Here is a 16234-nt window from a genome sequence, read left to right as displayed (position 1 = left end):
ACTGTAAATACCACGGTGGCACGTGCAGCAACGGGGAAGTGTTGAAGCCTTCAGGTGCGAATGTATACGAGACTGTCACTACCAGGCAGAAAAGTGTTTTGGAGAAGCAACCCCAAAGCTGATGAGGAAAACATAAAAAGCGATGCGGTACCTTGAATACAAGCAGCAGGGCTGCCAAACACAAAGTCAGCAGCTGGAAGAACTTCTCCACAGTATCGATAGCACTGAGGAGAAGGTCTCCACTACATACCAGATATGCCCTGGCACAGCTGAACCTACTGAAAGTTTTAAACAAGTGAAGTCTTGTCCAGCCTACAACGCGCAGCAGTGATGTAAACAGCCTGCTGATTCAGTTGTATTTGTAGATGGTTTCCAGGGTTTGCTTCTTTGATTTCTTCTTTTTCTTTTCTGTTTTCTTTTTTACGTCTGGGTAATGAGTTCCCTTCCCTCTCCCTCCTTCAGCTAGGTCAAAACCCCTCCGACTTCCCCAGTTTCTTCAAAGCCTTGGCTCTGCTTCCCTGTGTGGATGTAGTCCAGGTGCCAGGCTGGTTCCTCCCTAGAGGCTTCCTGGTGCGATGATCTGCTCCCTTATCTGGGTTCCTGATCTTGAGGGTAGAGGCAAAACAGCCAGCAAGGAGAGGCATGTAGCAAGAGACAGCTCAGGACCACTCAGCAGTTTGATCTGTCCACCTGAGTGAAGAGGATAATGTATTTTTCCATTCAAATTTAGAAGCTAAAAGGGTTTTTTTTAGTTATGGCAAAATGGTTCCCTAAACCCCCTCTCCTCCCTCTTCCCCTGGGGTGCAGGACCCCGCTCACCCGCAGGGAGCACAGTGACGCAGGGCGCTCAGAGAGCCCATCCCAGGGAGCGTCACAGAGGTCCCTCGTGCAGCCCCCCAGCACCACAGGGAGACAGGTGGGCACGGCACGGGCTGGCAAGCGGTGCCAGACAAGGGCACCGGAGCAGCGTGTAGGGCACCAGAGCAGCGTGTAGGGCACCAGAGCAGCGTGTAGGGCACCGCTCAGCTGCTGCCGGGGCGGCTGCCCCACAAGATGCTCGGAGCACCGCTGCACAAGCCCAGCCGGCAGGGAGCACGCAGCTTTCCGCATCCTACAGGGGCTGAGATTTGTTCGGGACACTCCCTTCGCCCCCCGTTTGGAAACTCGCTAGGCAATGGCATTTGGTTGCTTATGCTCAAAAGTGAGGACTTGCTTTTATCTGTTCTGTTCCCACAAATCTTTCTTGGGGACAAGTATAAAGAAGATGGGGCTGGAGGCGTTGCTGTGTGATAAATTCAGGCACAACCCCATTTTCAGTTGCCCAAATACCCTTGCATTTGAGGACTGTGGGATAAAAAATAGTATCTGTATCATCAAAGGATACATGTTAAGATCCTATCTGCACTATGCATCGTAACTGTGGTACCTGGGTGTCCTGATTGATACGGCAGCAGCTGAGGTGGCCTCTGGGGTAGCACCACTAGGAACAAATTGTGCTCTCTCTGGAGCACTGCAAACTCTGGAATGATTTCCTGGTATCAGCATCTTCCTGCTGACATCCAAGATGAGGCTGACAGTGGCTCCAAGACTGCAGAATATGAATGAAACTTGTATTCACGCCAGCTGTGTCAGAAATCCAGTAAAACATACTGTCTATCCAATGGAAGAAGGATTATTATTTCTAGGGAAAATAATTCCAGCTTCCAAAGAGAGACTAAAGAAGGCTAATAAAAAATATATTTTCTTAATTGGCCTTTGCTGCTCTTGCTTTAATCTTCAAAAACCTGTATCATCATGCATTATAACACTAATGATTACCGTTTTTTTCATTCTTACTGACAAAGAGATGAAATACACAGTAAATGTGTTAACGAGAGTGCACTGCAGGGTCTTGGGACCAATGCAACAGTGGGTCCCAGGTGGAAACCTAGCTTAGAACTAGGCAAATGTTGTTTACCTGCATTAACATTTTGTTGCCTTACCATTTAAGAAAGTATCAGTGACAGACAGCTCGGGTTAGAGCAGAAAGAGAATTTTTTAAAAGGTCTCTCCCAGATTGCTTTTGCTTCCATCACCACGTTTAGATTCGTGCTAATCTCTTCTTGGCGAGACAGCTCCCTTGAGGCTCGGTATGAAAACAGTTCCTCCGAGCTTCCAGCTCCAGTGAAAGAAATGGGGAGAGCAAAAGACGTGACATGAAGAGCCTTGGGCTCTGTTCTCAGCTCTGCCACTAGAAGGGCATGACAGGGGGTAAGGCAATCAATGCCTCTGTGTGTCACTTACCCAGATTTCATCAGCTGATGAAGTCTGTTGATGACACAGAGCTGGGATACGGAGTTAAGACAGAGGAGTGGCAGGACACTGCACAAGAGGAAAACAAACTTGACAGGGAGTAGAAAAACAGAAATGGGGTGGAAGGTGTGGAGCGCGAATTGCAAGATGGTGCCTTTGAGGACCAGACCACAGAATCTTCTCCTACCTGCTGAGACCTCATCAGCTGAGGGCAACCACTGATCACTTGTTAGAAGGTGATGTACAAGGTAAGAACCCAAGGGAAAGAACGTGAACTCAAAGGACAACAGTACAGTAACAGACAAGAAAATGTTTAAGCTAGAAATGAGAAGAGCAATCAGGTCTGTGGTGGACTTCCAGCACAGGTGGTTGAGACACATATTCCACCCTAACATATTTTAAAAAAATGGTGCTTCATCAGTTTACAAAACCCAAATTCTACTCCTATGATCCTAAGTTTTGAACCGTTTACGCTCCCAACTTTCAAACTGGTTATGAAAGGGAACTGTTTATTGCCTACAGAAACAGAAATGTTCTCAAGGATTACTTTGGTTGCAGATTTGACTACAACAATGGTTTGAGTGTTACCTGCATGTTTAAAATGGGAGCAAAATACATTGTCCCAGTGGAGGAGTAACACAAAATGGAACAAACTGGGCCAGTTTAATTGCCTATGATAAACAAAACACAAGTGTTTGACAAAAACTAGAAATTGTAGAAAGTGTATTTGATCTATTATATTATTTCAAAAGGAGTAACCTACCTGGTGCCTTATTAGTTGAACACAAAGAGGGATTACATTTAAATATAAAAGCTTTATCTTAGTAGAATGCCTTTGTGATTTTGGTCATCTTAAAATACTCACCTGCTTATGACCCGCTTTCACGGTTTTCACTTTCCATTAGTTTTTTCAGATGCAATTGTAAAGTCATTTCTTGACTCCATTAACATCATTTTTCCTGTTATTTTCAAACCAAATTCCATGATTTCTTTCCCAGACCTTACACAGTATTTCTGTCAAGAGCTCTTTTTTCAGGTGTGAATATATTTCAACATGTATACAGAACGCAAGAAAATATAGCTACACAGATTTTATTTTAATTATAAGCACAAAGTCACAACCTGAGCTTTGTTATACTTTAAAATACATATTCCAACTAACTGCCAAGCTACACTGCCGTTACCAAAAGGCATCTCCAACGCTGAAGGGGAAGATTTTAAGTTTCATCTACTGTCATCACTGAAATGTAGTCTCTGTAGTGAACAGTATTTGTTTCTGGATCTAGAGCCGTGGAGAGCATGTCCTCCATTTCTTCCTGAGTGAAGGGCTCACCTGAAAGACAGCAGAGAATAACGCTTTGTCTCAGGCTGGCAGATTACACCTCTGTTCCCTCACAAGGATCTCCTTTTGGTCCTCACACAGAGGAGAAAAGGAGAAATACTAAGGATCCAATTCCTTCACTCTTGCCAGTGTAAGCCCTGCCACACCAAGCGAGCTGGATCTTCTGATCGCCTTCTGGTCCACAGACTCCAAACAGCCTGTTCCTCTCTGCCACAGGGATTTCGAAACAACCATTTTTGTCAGAATGAATTCTTCTAATGTGTACGTTAGAATTATTATCTCTCATTTGGCTATCCCTGCACTCATATTTACATCATGAAAGGCTTCTGGTTTTTCTCTTTTAGGAGCTTCAAAGCTGCTGATGGCCTATTTCATCCGTCTTTGAGAACACGGTTCCCATCTGAGGGTAGGTCTTGCGCAAAGCCTGCACATCATTTTGTACTTCAGGCAGGCAGGCATGAGTCAGCCGTGCAAGAAAAGCAGGCTCATCAAGGGATACTGAGGATTACATGATATACAACTTAAATCTGCTCTTGGAATCTCTTTGTTTGCATGCAGCACTAGAATTAAGATCAAGATAATGTAGGAACAAATAAGCACTGAAACTACCTGAAACATCTGGAAATCTAAAATACAGTTCTCAGGAGGACAGAAAAAAAGAGTCACATCCTTACAAAGCACAGAGATGTGCACAGAATCATAAAACACCGCACAAGATTGAATTATGACTCTTAATAATAATAATCTCTATCTCATAAAGTCTGCAAGCAAGCAGATAAATGTTCTTTCCCTGCATTATTCACCAGTGAAATGATGTAGTCTGCAGCCAGTCATCACAGCAACGGTATTTTTTGAAGAGAATGTATCTACTCCCGCAAGTTTTGGCATGCAGAATGAGGACCTCAAGCTGCCATGTACACATGTAATGTTTATTTACTTAAATAGTGATATTACAAAAGTCATGTTACCTTCTTCAGTCAAATATTTGACCAGCTTCTCCTTAGTAATATATCCACATTTATTCTCATCCAAAGCCTTTAAAGAAAAAGAATAAAACTTGTGGGTTTAACCATCCTGAATCAAGAATCAGCAACTTCTTTCCAGCAATTCAGTACTTGAATATTCAGTTACAGACCTCAAACGCATGTAGAAGAACATCTTCTGGAATAGGCCGGTAGCTGAAACCATTGAATCAGAAAGTTAAGTCACTGTTTGTCAGGCTGCTGTACTACTCTGAAAAAATAAAATATGAGCACCAAACGAAAGGAAAAACTTATTTTCTATGAGAATTTACCAAGTTTGTCTATCAAACATTTAACTCCACCTTGACTTTTTGGAACTGTCCATATCGTTACCTCTTATGTCTTTTATTGTACTCCTGTTTAATTTTCCTTGTGCTAAAGAGCCAGATGAATGGCTTCTGCATGTCTGAGCTGGCTGAGTGGGTCAGCAGGAATCGGTAATAGCTGAATCATTCCACATAAGACAATGCACTGAAAAGAAGGTGGCCAAAAAAAAACCCAACAAAGTTCTGTCCAGATATGCCAGACAACAGCCAACAGATCACCTAGTGGGACTCTGACAGCCTAATGAGCTGATGATGAGCGAAGGAGGCTGGTAGCTACCAAAGAAAAGGTTTGTCACTAACAATTTCAGAGAGATGGCAGAACCGAGCACGTGTGTGCGTGCATGTGTGCCTGACTTCAGAGCTGAAAAGGAAGCCCTGTGCAGCAATGGAAACCTTCCATATCCCAGCAGACTCTCACCTACCCCCGAAAATACTAAAGAGAAGACACTGAAGGCAAGGAGATTCTAACTGCTTGATTGTTTCGTCCAGACCCGCCTCGCTCTTTTATTATCTAAAAATCAAATGTGCTAAGAAGAGGCCTTGTTTTTATGATCTAAATCTCATGTGCCCTTGGACAAGTGAACTATGGACATAGTGCCCAAAAGATAAAGTGGGTCTTGACAAGCCTGCAGTAGCCTGGGGAAAGTGTGTGAGGTTTTTATTTGTGTGTGTGTGTGTGTTTGTGTGGAGGGGGTGTGGAGGAGGAGCAGAGAGCCCAGAGCAGCCAGGGATCATTTTGTGATCATCAGTGTGGAGCCAGAAATGTGCCAGGAAGGCCAGAGAAGGTGAAGGCGCAGGAACCTGAGAATGCAGCACACTTGCACCAGCACAGCAGAACCCCAACACTGATGGCTGGTTCGTGTCCAGGCAGGGGCATGAAGGCTCTCAAACACAGCCCCACGTTGGACCCCACGGCCTCTGGGCGCTGCCAGACAGTTTTGGGAAATCCTATAGCTATTTCATGTACCGAACACCTTCCCACCCTCTGTGCACAAAACAACTTCTCAGTATTGGACAAGACTGAGCCTCCCAAAACCCTTGGCTACCATCTTTAAAACAAAAGACAAATTCCTTATAATTAATCTTGCTTTTAGTGCAAAATACCAAAATAGCACAGGTTGCTGTGTACATGCAAACATTTCTATGTACCTTTTAATATGAACAGCAAAAATAAACAGTGTTTTTGTTCTAGGCTTCTATTAGATCAGGAGGCATTTAGGGTGCTAGTTGTATACATTCAACTGTACCTGGCAGCCACTTTGAGACATGAATATGAAGCTGATTTGTACAACTTATTAAAAACACACTGTAACAGACTGTGGTTCTCAGTAACTGTAACTCATATGTTCAGAGAAAGTAATGGTTATGACCTTAATTTGCATATAAAATATTTTAGAGACGCACAGAACATGTTGAAAAGCAAGTTAATTCTGATTCATATTAAAAATAAAAAAGCTACACATTATCATAATTCATGATTATAAGCTAGTATTATTTATATCATCTGTACAACATAATTCTGTGTAGGTGATGTAATTTCGAAACAAAATCTATCAAACTAATGTAATCTGAGTTTAAATAAAAAAAAAAAAAACAACCCTGTACTCCTTCCAGTTACATAAAATGACTGTAGATGTATTTATTCTGAATCCACCCTGTCAATCTGGAATAAACTACAGACGCAGAAAAATCCACTTTCCATTACCTTCTGTCGAGTACTACTTTTGTCATCACTGGAAGAAATTTTTCCAGATGAATGTATCCAGTTGGTTCTTCTTCTTCTACCTAAAAATAAAACTTAAGTATGGCAGGTTATATGACCCATTAGCAAACTAATATAAAAACCAGAAAACTGGGGTGGTTCCTGCGTTAAAATTACGGAGTTAGACTTTGAATATTTCTATCAGGCTTTTAGTATCACATGGCACCATAACATCTGTGTGAAATGATTGTGATTGAATAGGAAGAAAATCAAGGAAGAAATAATATCCCAGGCAAAATACAGACCTGCTATTATAGACACTTTCAACAAGCCAGTGTTGCCCTCTTGTGCCTGGAAACCATTCACGCAAGGGAACGGGATGCCTGGTAACTGATCTTATCTCCCACAGCCACTCAGCAGAGGTTTAAACATTCAGACTGCGTTCATACTAGTGAAGTCTAGCAGGACCTGGCACATTCCCAGGCAGCGTGGTGTGACCACCCGTAACAGCAAACCATTAGCACGTTCCCTGACATGATTTTGGCCTGTGTCACCTAACACTGCCCCCAGCAGTCACCAGGCCTGGCTAGGACCTTGGGGACTCTTCCCCAGCAGGCTGCTTTGGGCAGCCACTCTACATAAAACATTCACCAGGGTAGACATGAGCTGCTGTGTGCCAGCTGGCTTCGACACCCAGGGATGTTTCTGGGCATATTTAATGTGCTAGTTTGGACATAGCCCCAGCCTAGTACACCTCAAGGATGGAATTCATTGCCTCCACATGTTTCATAGCCAGAGAGAATTGTCAGGGGAAAGACCAGCGAGGCAGGCAGACTGAGTCAGGGCAGTCTGAAACAGTCATAGGACAGCTCATAAAATGCTACACAAAGAAAAGCTTCCCTTTGCCTCCCAAATAAACTAACACGATTAGTCCCAAAACATCGGGGACTTCTAGCAGCATTCCCACTGCATTCCTGTACTTCCACAAGAGATGAGCAACGTGGTAAAAACTGCTGCCTATCATCAGGGTGCATTCCCCTGTGAAAATTTCAAGTTTTACTCCCAAGGAGCCCTCTTGATGGAGCTAGCCTGTGCCTGTCTGCATTGAAACTGGATGCATGCCTTGTGGTCTCATGTGGCAGCAGTGACACCTTGCTAGGCTCTCCAAGACACAGCTCAGACTGAAAGAACAATCAGGCACCGATTTGAAACCTCCTAACTGAGCCAGGAAAAGACGAAGTAAGAAATCCTCCTGGGAGCTGGGTCAGAGCTGGGGTGAGGCCTGATACATCCAGTTGCTTAACCGGAGAGCTGCTGCCTGCTCTTTTCCAGTACTCTTGAAGGGGTTTGGTTGCTAGAAGAAGGAAGAAGCCACCACCTCCTGCGGCTTCAGAGTGGAAATTGGCTTGAAAAGGCACTTTTCCCCTTCTGTTTGGTGAACCTAGCAGAAGGGATATTTAGCAAGGAAATGAAGCCGTTGCATGCTTCACGCTAAATCAAATAGTACCTTTTACCATTATGGAATCATTTGGTTTACTGCTTGATTGATTGAAAAGGCATAACAAAATACCTGGCAAAACTGAACTTTTTTCCAGTGACATTAACAGCCAATACACTGAACTATTCCATGCATCGCAAATATTGAGATGTGTAAGTACACAGGACGTTTTAGGGAACATCTGTGCTTCAACTAGTTTTAGGTCAGAAGTCCATGGAGACAGAAAAAGAAATATGGCAGCTATTTATCTGAAGGAGAGAGATGTGTCTTATATTAAGCAGAACAACCAAAATCAAGGACCCAGAACACCCATGAAGGTCGCAAGTTATATAAACAATGTTTAAGAGCACAAAACCATTAGATCTGCTCATCCAAACAGTTGAAGGCCATCCCACCTTTCACACCAGAAGAACTCATCAGCAAGGACCACTTCAGAGCTCAACATAACAAATACCTATGAAAGTATCAGCCCTCACTGACAAATCTCACCCAGATTTGCCTCTTTCTGTTGGTGTGCTGTTTGTATTTCGCCTTCAGAAAGCAGTCTGCAGAAGAAATGTGTCCTTCCTGACAACGGACCTAGCCCTGGGAGGTGATGAGCAACTTCAGCTTCCTCTGAGCTGGAAAGAACAGCTTCCATTTCAGTGGCTCTACAGGCCCAGCAATATCTTGAACTGTTAAAATTAGTCCTATTTCTAACATTGGATAGATATGTGAATTATTTGAAGATATTAACCTTGCCTAAATCAGTAAGTATTTGGATTTGCAGGTGTACGTATCCTCTTACCCTTCCTCATGCTTACTCCTGTTCAACACCTCATTTCCTATCGATGTTTTCCTTATTCTGTAATTTCCCCTCTTTTCACAGTGACTGTGACAATAACAGTATTTGCTTGTTCAGACTCCCTGAGTTTTGCTCAGTTTCTTTCCTTTGGGTAGATCCACAGCTCACATAACCACTGTGTTGTAGCACCCGTTATGTTTCGTATCTCTGCTCTCACAGCCATACTATTATTGCCCACGTAACATTTGGGGACTTGAGTCACAGAGAAATAAAACCATTGTCCAGAGTTATCCGGGAGATCTGTGGCAGAGCAGTGCACCGAACCTGGGATTTCAAACTGTAAGCGTTGTAGTAACCCTCAGATTAGTTTTCACCTTCTCTAGGCTTATCATTTAATCTTAATTTTTTAAGTAGGCCTAAAGATATGATAGTAAGTACAGCATTTAGCATAAGGCAATATAGGAAACAATATCTGATAATTTTTAGAGACAAAATAATCATATGAATGCTGATTTGGCAATACAAATAATTTGAGGGCAACATATGCTAGTTTAGCTACAATAAGCCTAATAGCAAGATGGGATGACTGAGAGACACAAGTATGAGAAACAGAAATTAATCACAGCTTACAAAGGGCAAAAATACTAAAGAAATAGCTTGGCTACAAACCGGCCAACAGAGACAATTTTTACTTTATCTAGATTAAGATAAAATGGTATTACCATAGTCACTGATAATAGTATCTTACATAAATTAAGATACATTTAGTACTTTAATTTAATACCCTTATAATTAACAATTGCATGCATGTTATACTGTCGTATCTCAAGAATCTTCTGCCTCACAGCTGCATTGCATTGTACTTTGTTATGTATGCTGAAAATGGGGGGGCGGGGGGAATAGAAACTCCGATCTCTTTGGGTGGGGGAGGCAGGCTGTGAACTCTCCTGGTTCCCCTGCACTGGGGCGAGGGGATGATCAAAGCATCCCCTTTCTTTTCTCAATTCTATATCTTGAGTCAATTGCACTGTCCATTTGCTGCAAACAAAAATCTCTGTGGGCCAGGATAAATATCATCTGTATTAAGCACCTTAAATTCTCTTTCCATTTTGTCTTGTTTGTCAGTAGGAGCTGGGACAATCTGGTACTGAGAGTACAGAACCAGAGCAGACAGATTGCAGTATCGTGTTAAAAGATCTCTCTCCTCTGATGGTTCTTTGAACTTCCTCAGCTGAAGCAGCTGCGTCATTTTCACAAGACAGCACAAGATTTCTCACACTAAATTTTGATCTACAAGAGACCAGACAAGCCTATTGAGTAGAGACTACTACTGCAACCATCCAGATTTTTGTTGGGGACAAGGAGAAAAGACTAAGCGAGATCAATTCCCAGTATCCTGACCTATACATGAAAAAGAAAAATCCTTCCTCCACCTCTCAGCCCCAGTATCTTCCATTCCTTAAGGCAGCATATCAGTTTGCAAAAAGAATGCAAAGTCTTTTTCCTACTTCTTTGCCCAATTTGTTAACCATACCCTGCCAAGGCACCAACACCCCATCCTTTCTATTACAAGCATGAGGTAAGGAGACAAAGACAGCGCAGGAAAAAATGGTGGAGAAATGTAAGCCAAGTTCCTTACCCCTGTATATAACCAGGAGAATAACTCTTGCAAGTTTTATGTCTGAATTCTGACTTACAGGCTTACATAATCAAGTAAAAAAAGATTACTGGCCTATAACTGAGAAATTTCAAGGCTGGAAGAAACCTCAAGACTGGGAGAAACATCATGAAGGACAGAGAGAGGTCTGGCTATATGATAGCAATAACAGGGGAAAAGAAATAGCAGGTCTTTTCCTCTGTGTATTTTTGGAATTTGATGTACAATTTTAACACCTGCTCAAGAACTGATTTTTATTATTTAATCATCCAGTGTGTGTCCATGGCACGTCCAGAAAAGTGAGATGGTTAGTGTTTGAATATCCTAATCCAACTGAGGTTTAGGACATTCTTTTCAATTAGCTAAAGCCAATTTTTCCTCCATTTTCTATAAATGCCCCTCCACCTTGGCACAGTGTCACAGTGACCTCCTCTGGTAAAAGAGAGTCAAAGGCTCCTCATTTTAACCCATCCGCGTCGTGACCTCATCAGCCTAAAGGCTTGCTTCAGGGCAACCTGAGAGACTGCCTGCCTGCCTGAATCACTTCCATGCCACTTCCAGCCTCTGGGAGAAGAGTTTAGGTTTCCCACACAGCGAGGCAGAAAGGCCAAACTTGTGCAAGCTTAAGATTGAAAAAAAAAACCAAAAACCAAAAGATCTACACATTTACCGTTGCAAGCAGTTCATGTAGCTCTGCCTCAGTTGGGAAGCAACCCAGTGACCTGACAATTGAACCAATCTCTCTGAAAGAAAGAAAGAAAGAAAGAAAGAAAGAACATCTTTGTCAGTAAACCTGCAATACAAAAATGTCTGTGGAGGATCCAGATACCGATTCAGAGCTTGTGTATAGGAGTGTGCATGTGCAAGCACACAAGCAGGCTTAAGCACATAGATGTGGACTTCTAAGACGATGTCTCAGTAAGCAATGTCTGTTTTTACAGACATTAAATATTCTGGAGCTGTTTGGAAGAGCATAATTGTTCTTGTGACTTCCCAAAAAACCCTCTTCTATACCATTGTGTTGCAGTGCACTGCGTGCGGGTTACTTTTCAACTGCTGTCCTCTAACGGTTAAGCTTAAAGTCTACAAGTATATAGATAATAAAACACTTGGAAATCTGCTGAGATAAAAGGTAACAAATAAAACATATGTTTACATTAAATGCTATAAAGATACAAATTCTAACTGCAGTAAAGAACAATTACAAAAGGTCAGGAAGGAGGCAGCCCTGTTATGCCCCTGCTGTGCTCTGAAAGAGTCCAACAGACCAATACAGTGGCTTTTCATCACCCTGTTTATGCTGCAAATTATATTCATAGCTTGCATTTACCTCTGAGCCTGGCCCAGTTGTTCTGAGACTCTAAATAGAATTCGGACCAAACTGGCAATGCCTCAAAAAAGTTTAAGATTAACAACATCACAAACTAGAAATAAAAGTACTGTAAAGATGTAAAAAAGAGTACTAATGAGACTTACGGTATGATTGCAAACAAAATAACAGAAGCATCAGTAATTGCTTGTGATTTTCAGTCCAATTCTATAACACAGAAATGCAAGCACATTTGACTTAAGTATCCACAGTGCTGGTGGTTCCCATGATTCAAACCCCTGTGGTTTCTTCATCAGTACACTTGGCAGAAAAATAGATTGCCTAATAAAAATGGTAGATACAAGAAGCAATGACCTTTGTAAAATCATCTTGAAACATCAAGGCCCCAAATGTGGCACACCAAGCACATGTAAAATTATACAGGCCAGTTCTTGGCCTCTTCAGACAGGTCCCGAAGAGCTCCCACTCGGATTGAAAACATGTGAGAAGCACTACAATAGGCAAAAGAGAGGAAAAGGCTGGCAGCACAAAAATAGTTACAAAACAAACCCCAATCCCATACGGTTGTTATGAAACAAAGCCATCTACTCAAATGACTCGGTAAAACCTTGCCCCTGTGGACGTCAGTGGAAGTTTGGCCACTGGCCTCGATGAGGTCAGACATTCAGTCATAATCCTTGTCCGTGCATCCTATTTCTAGCACAGATATGCTGCACTTGATGCTTTCACTCCTGCGCTCCCTCATCTTTCCCTGCTACAAGATAGTTGTAAACATTCTCTGCCTCCCCCAGAGAAACACCCAGCACAAATCCTGCCTCCTTGCTGTCCCACACCATCGCTGCTCTGACAGGCTGCCAGTGACGGGAAGGCTGCCATCGCCCTCCTGCCTCACCTCACACTCAGCAAAACTGCGATGTGACTAAGGTAAGCCAGGCCCTAGAAGAGTTTGCAAAATCTGGCATTGCTGGCTGCTGCTCCTGGCAGCGTGGGAATGCTGCTGAAGTGTCTGTGGTGAAAAAAGCCATGTCGCATTTGGTAATAGCATGGAGTTTAAAAGACTGGGATAGGAAATTGTACTTTCCTCCCAGCCACTTCCTCTCACTTTGTTCAGCAGCTGCAGTTTCTGCTGTGCAGTTTCTAGCACACAAAAATGATGGTTAAAATGAGTTTATGTTCATACAAGTTTTGTAACACAGATGCAACAAAATTTTGGGTCATGGTTTTCACCCTGCATATAACACTCGTGATGACAAGATTTGGAAAACCATGAAAGCTCTTGACTCAGGGTGTGTTGTAAACAGCATGAAAAAATGCCGTCTTCCTCACACCCGATTTCTTACTACCCTGTATTTGCATTAGGAGTCCTGCAACACCGACGTTGGCCTGTCAAGCCAGAGTAATCTTCCCTGTTCTTCAGAGGTATCTGATATTTCAGGCAATAATATGCATACATCTACAATTCTGGTTAAGAATTGTGCTGTACTGCCACCTTCTGATGCAAGATAATCAGCCATTAATAATCCCATTATTGTGATACAGCCCTGCACTATGAACCTAGGAATAATTAGACAATAAATTGTTGTTCACTGTCAGTAACTGTACTACGATAAAAATTAATGTGAAATTGTGCATTTAGTATGTCAAATAGACTTTTGAATGTCCCCTCTCACATGTTATGACTTACTGTCTGAATGAATACATATTTTTCTAAAAAGTCCGTTTGTATCATTTAATTGTTGTAGCAGTTTCTCAACTCTATATCCATCATATTACAGAGTGGGGATTGTCGCAAATTCTACAGCTATTTAGCCAGAACTGCAGATGTAAATGACAAATAAGCAACGAGTATGTCATGGTGCAGCGAGGGCTAGGGGCTCCCCAGGGCTGGGGGGGGTGGCAGTGGCAGGGGGTCCCCATGGCAGGGTGGCAGAGCAAAGCTGGGCAGCCAGGGCCTGTCCCACCACCCAGCCAGGAGCAGGGCACTGGGGGCACTGGGGCAGCCCCAGACCCGCGGCACCAGGCACCTTCCTGGGGATGGGCCAAGAGATTTAAGCAAGCATTCTTCCCAAAGAGCCCTGCGGGTGACAGAACACAATCGTACCAAGTGTGGAGATGTACCCTGAAATTCTCCCTATCTAGTATAACCAAAAAATCATTTCACTTCTATGAAGTACCCATAATTTCTTCAATTTAGAGGCATTAGTAAGCATGCATTGCTAAAACCATCAGCTAAATATTCTGCACCTCTCTTGCCTCTGATTTATAATGCAGAAAAGTTGTTTGGAACATTTAGTTTTCAAATTTGGCCTTGTGAGGAATGTCTAATGACAAAAATTTCACCAGTTCTTGTACTGCTTTGTAGTGTATATACTCAGTAACTGATCTGTAATTAAAAGCTCTGGTCATACTCTTGTGAAAATAGCAACTGGAAATATGAAAAATTACTTCACTAAACTTTAATGATAACAGTTTATAACAACTTCAAAACCTGCTCAGTGAGACATAAAGATGTGGGGTTTGTATTTTACAACAAAATCCATATTGTTGCATCTATGGATGTTTATGTTTAAATGAAGTTAAAGTAGCACCGTCAAATATTTGAACTTTAAAAATACCAGAATTAAGATTACCTAGGAAATTTTAAATTTTACTTCATTTAGCTCTGTATCTAATAGCCAGTTATGCCCTGATCAGTCTAAAAGCCCAAGTTTTTATCTTCTGCTGATCTTTTTCTTACTCCCTCATACAAGTATTTTGTTTGTATTTCCATAACATTTGCATGCTAAAGGTATAGTGCATCCAGTTCTCTCTCCTGACTCCTATGTGTGCATCCCATTCCCCCAGGTCTGGTCTTCCCATTTCAAAAAGGAGAAAGCCAAACAAGAAGGAGCACAAAAAAGAATGGCCAGAGCAATGGAACAGAATCTTCTAAGAGATTAAACACATCCAGACTCTTCAGCCTTGAACTACTGTGATGAGGGATGGATGTGACAGTTATGAAATCATTAATGGTGTCAAGAAGATTAATAGACAAAAATTGTTCACTATTTATCATAAGACCCAAAAAACCCAAAACACCAAGCACCACCCAAATCATAATGTGGCAGACGTACAAAAAAAAACCCCAAGAAGAAATACTGTGTATTTGCTCAATTCCTTATATTCCTCCCCCAAGTAACTACTAGTAACTCGGATGAGGGTACTGAGCTCAAATGGACTTTTGGTGCAAGCAAGTATGACCAATAATAATAATAATAATTATTATTATTATTATTATTATTGTTGTTGTTGTTGTTGTTATTATTATTGTTGTTGTTGTTGTTATTATTATTATTAAATCAAATTTTATGCAAGTTTCTTCCAAGTCTCCTAAAAACACCTTCCTGTCAGACCAACATCCACCTCCCGTATTACCCCAGAGGAAGAAGGACGTGCAGGACGCATTGCAGTTGGAGACACCTACTGAGAGCAAGTAACCCTGACACACACTGGCAGGGACACCCCTTGATGTGCTGGCACTATACTGAAAGCGAGGGGATCCATTCGGGATCCAGGACCTGTAGGGCCAAATGAGCTATCAGAGCAGAGATTTGTACCCTTAGACTCCTTGTCTAGCTGCAGTTTCCTTTTGCCTCTTCACTCCACTAGTCCCAGCATCCCTCTCTCAAGCCAGTTTCAGTCTTCAACCACTGAACAATGCAAAATGTCTATTAAACAAGCAAAGATATACTTGTCTAATCAGGGCAATTCAATTACATTTTCTGGCAAAGCAGATGCAGGTTTGAGGAGTTATTTATCTCTATACCAGATCCCGTTATATTTCTATGTGAAGATATTTACAAACCTGACATCCACAGTTTGATTGCATTCATGGTCAAACACCTCAAAAGCTTCTATAATCTTTTTCTCAATTTCAGCTACTGCGTCATCTGCAAAAAGAAACATAAGAAAGGAAAGATTCACTGAACTGTTGCAACTGATTTATTTCCAATTTGAGCATTGCAACAGCAGAAGCACCAAAACTGATAAAGGGGCAAACAGGAAAGGTACTGAGAAAAAAAAAACCCAAAACATTCTAAATGCAAAATCAGTCATTTATATTAGTAATACAGCCTTGCTATGGCTCTGCAGCCACATCAGGTCTGGTGGTAATGGTACATCTGAGCTGCATGATCACCTAGCTGTGCAGTGTGGACCTTGCCCACAGTGTGCCACAGCTCCTTCTGCACCACAAGCCTGAGCCCTTCCTGGACACCACGGTGGCAGGAGGAAGGCAAGTGT

General features: G+C 42.2%; 1 protein-coding gene across 2 annotated transcripts in view; it reads right to left on the bottom strand.

Annotated features, from left to right (window-relative positions):
• Positions 1 to 3368: 3368 nt before the first annotated feature.
• Positions 3369 to 16234, bottom strand: part of EFCAB2 (EF-hand calcium binding domain 2) — a 32252-nt gene continuing 19386 nt past the window's right edge. The window contains exons 2-7 of one of the 2 annotated variants that reach the window (XM_056344167.1): positions 15798 to 15882; positions 11294 to 11366; positions 6688 to 6767; positions 4770 to 4812; positions 4603 to 4669; positions 3369 to 3625 (exon numbers count right to left, since the gene is read on the bottom strand). In XM_056344167.1, coding sequence (XP_056200142.1) covers positions 3510 to 3625; positions 4603 to 4669; positions 4770 to 4812; positions 6688 to 6767; positions 11294 to 11366; positions 15798 to 15882 — 464 coding nt within the window. In that variant the 3' untranslated portion in view covers positions 3369 to 3509. Of the gene's footprint in view, positions 3626 to 4602; positions 4670 to 4769; positions 4813 to 6687; positions 6768 to 11293; positions 11367 to 12142; positions 12275 to 15797; positions 15883 to 16234 lie in introns of those variants that run through there. The other variant, XR_008822660.1, reaches the window with a different exon arrangement.

Source organism: Falco biarmicus, chromosome 6, assembly GCF_023638135.1.
Source record: "Falco biarmicus isolate bFalBia1 chromosome 6, bFalBia1.pri, whole genome shotgun sequence".
NCBI lineage: Eukaryota > Metazoa > Chordata > Aves > Falconiformes > Falconidae > Falco > Falco biarmicus.
Note: the sequence above shows the minus strand (reverse complement) of the source record. Positions and strands in the feature narration are given on the sequence as shown.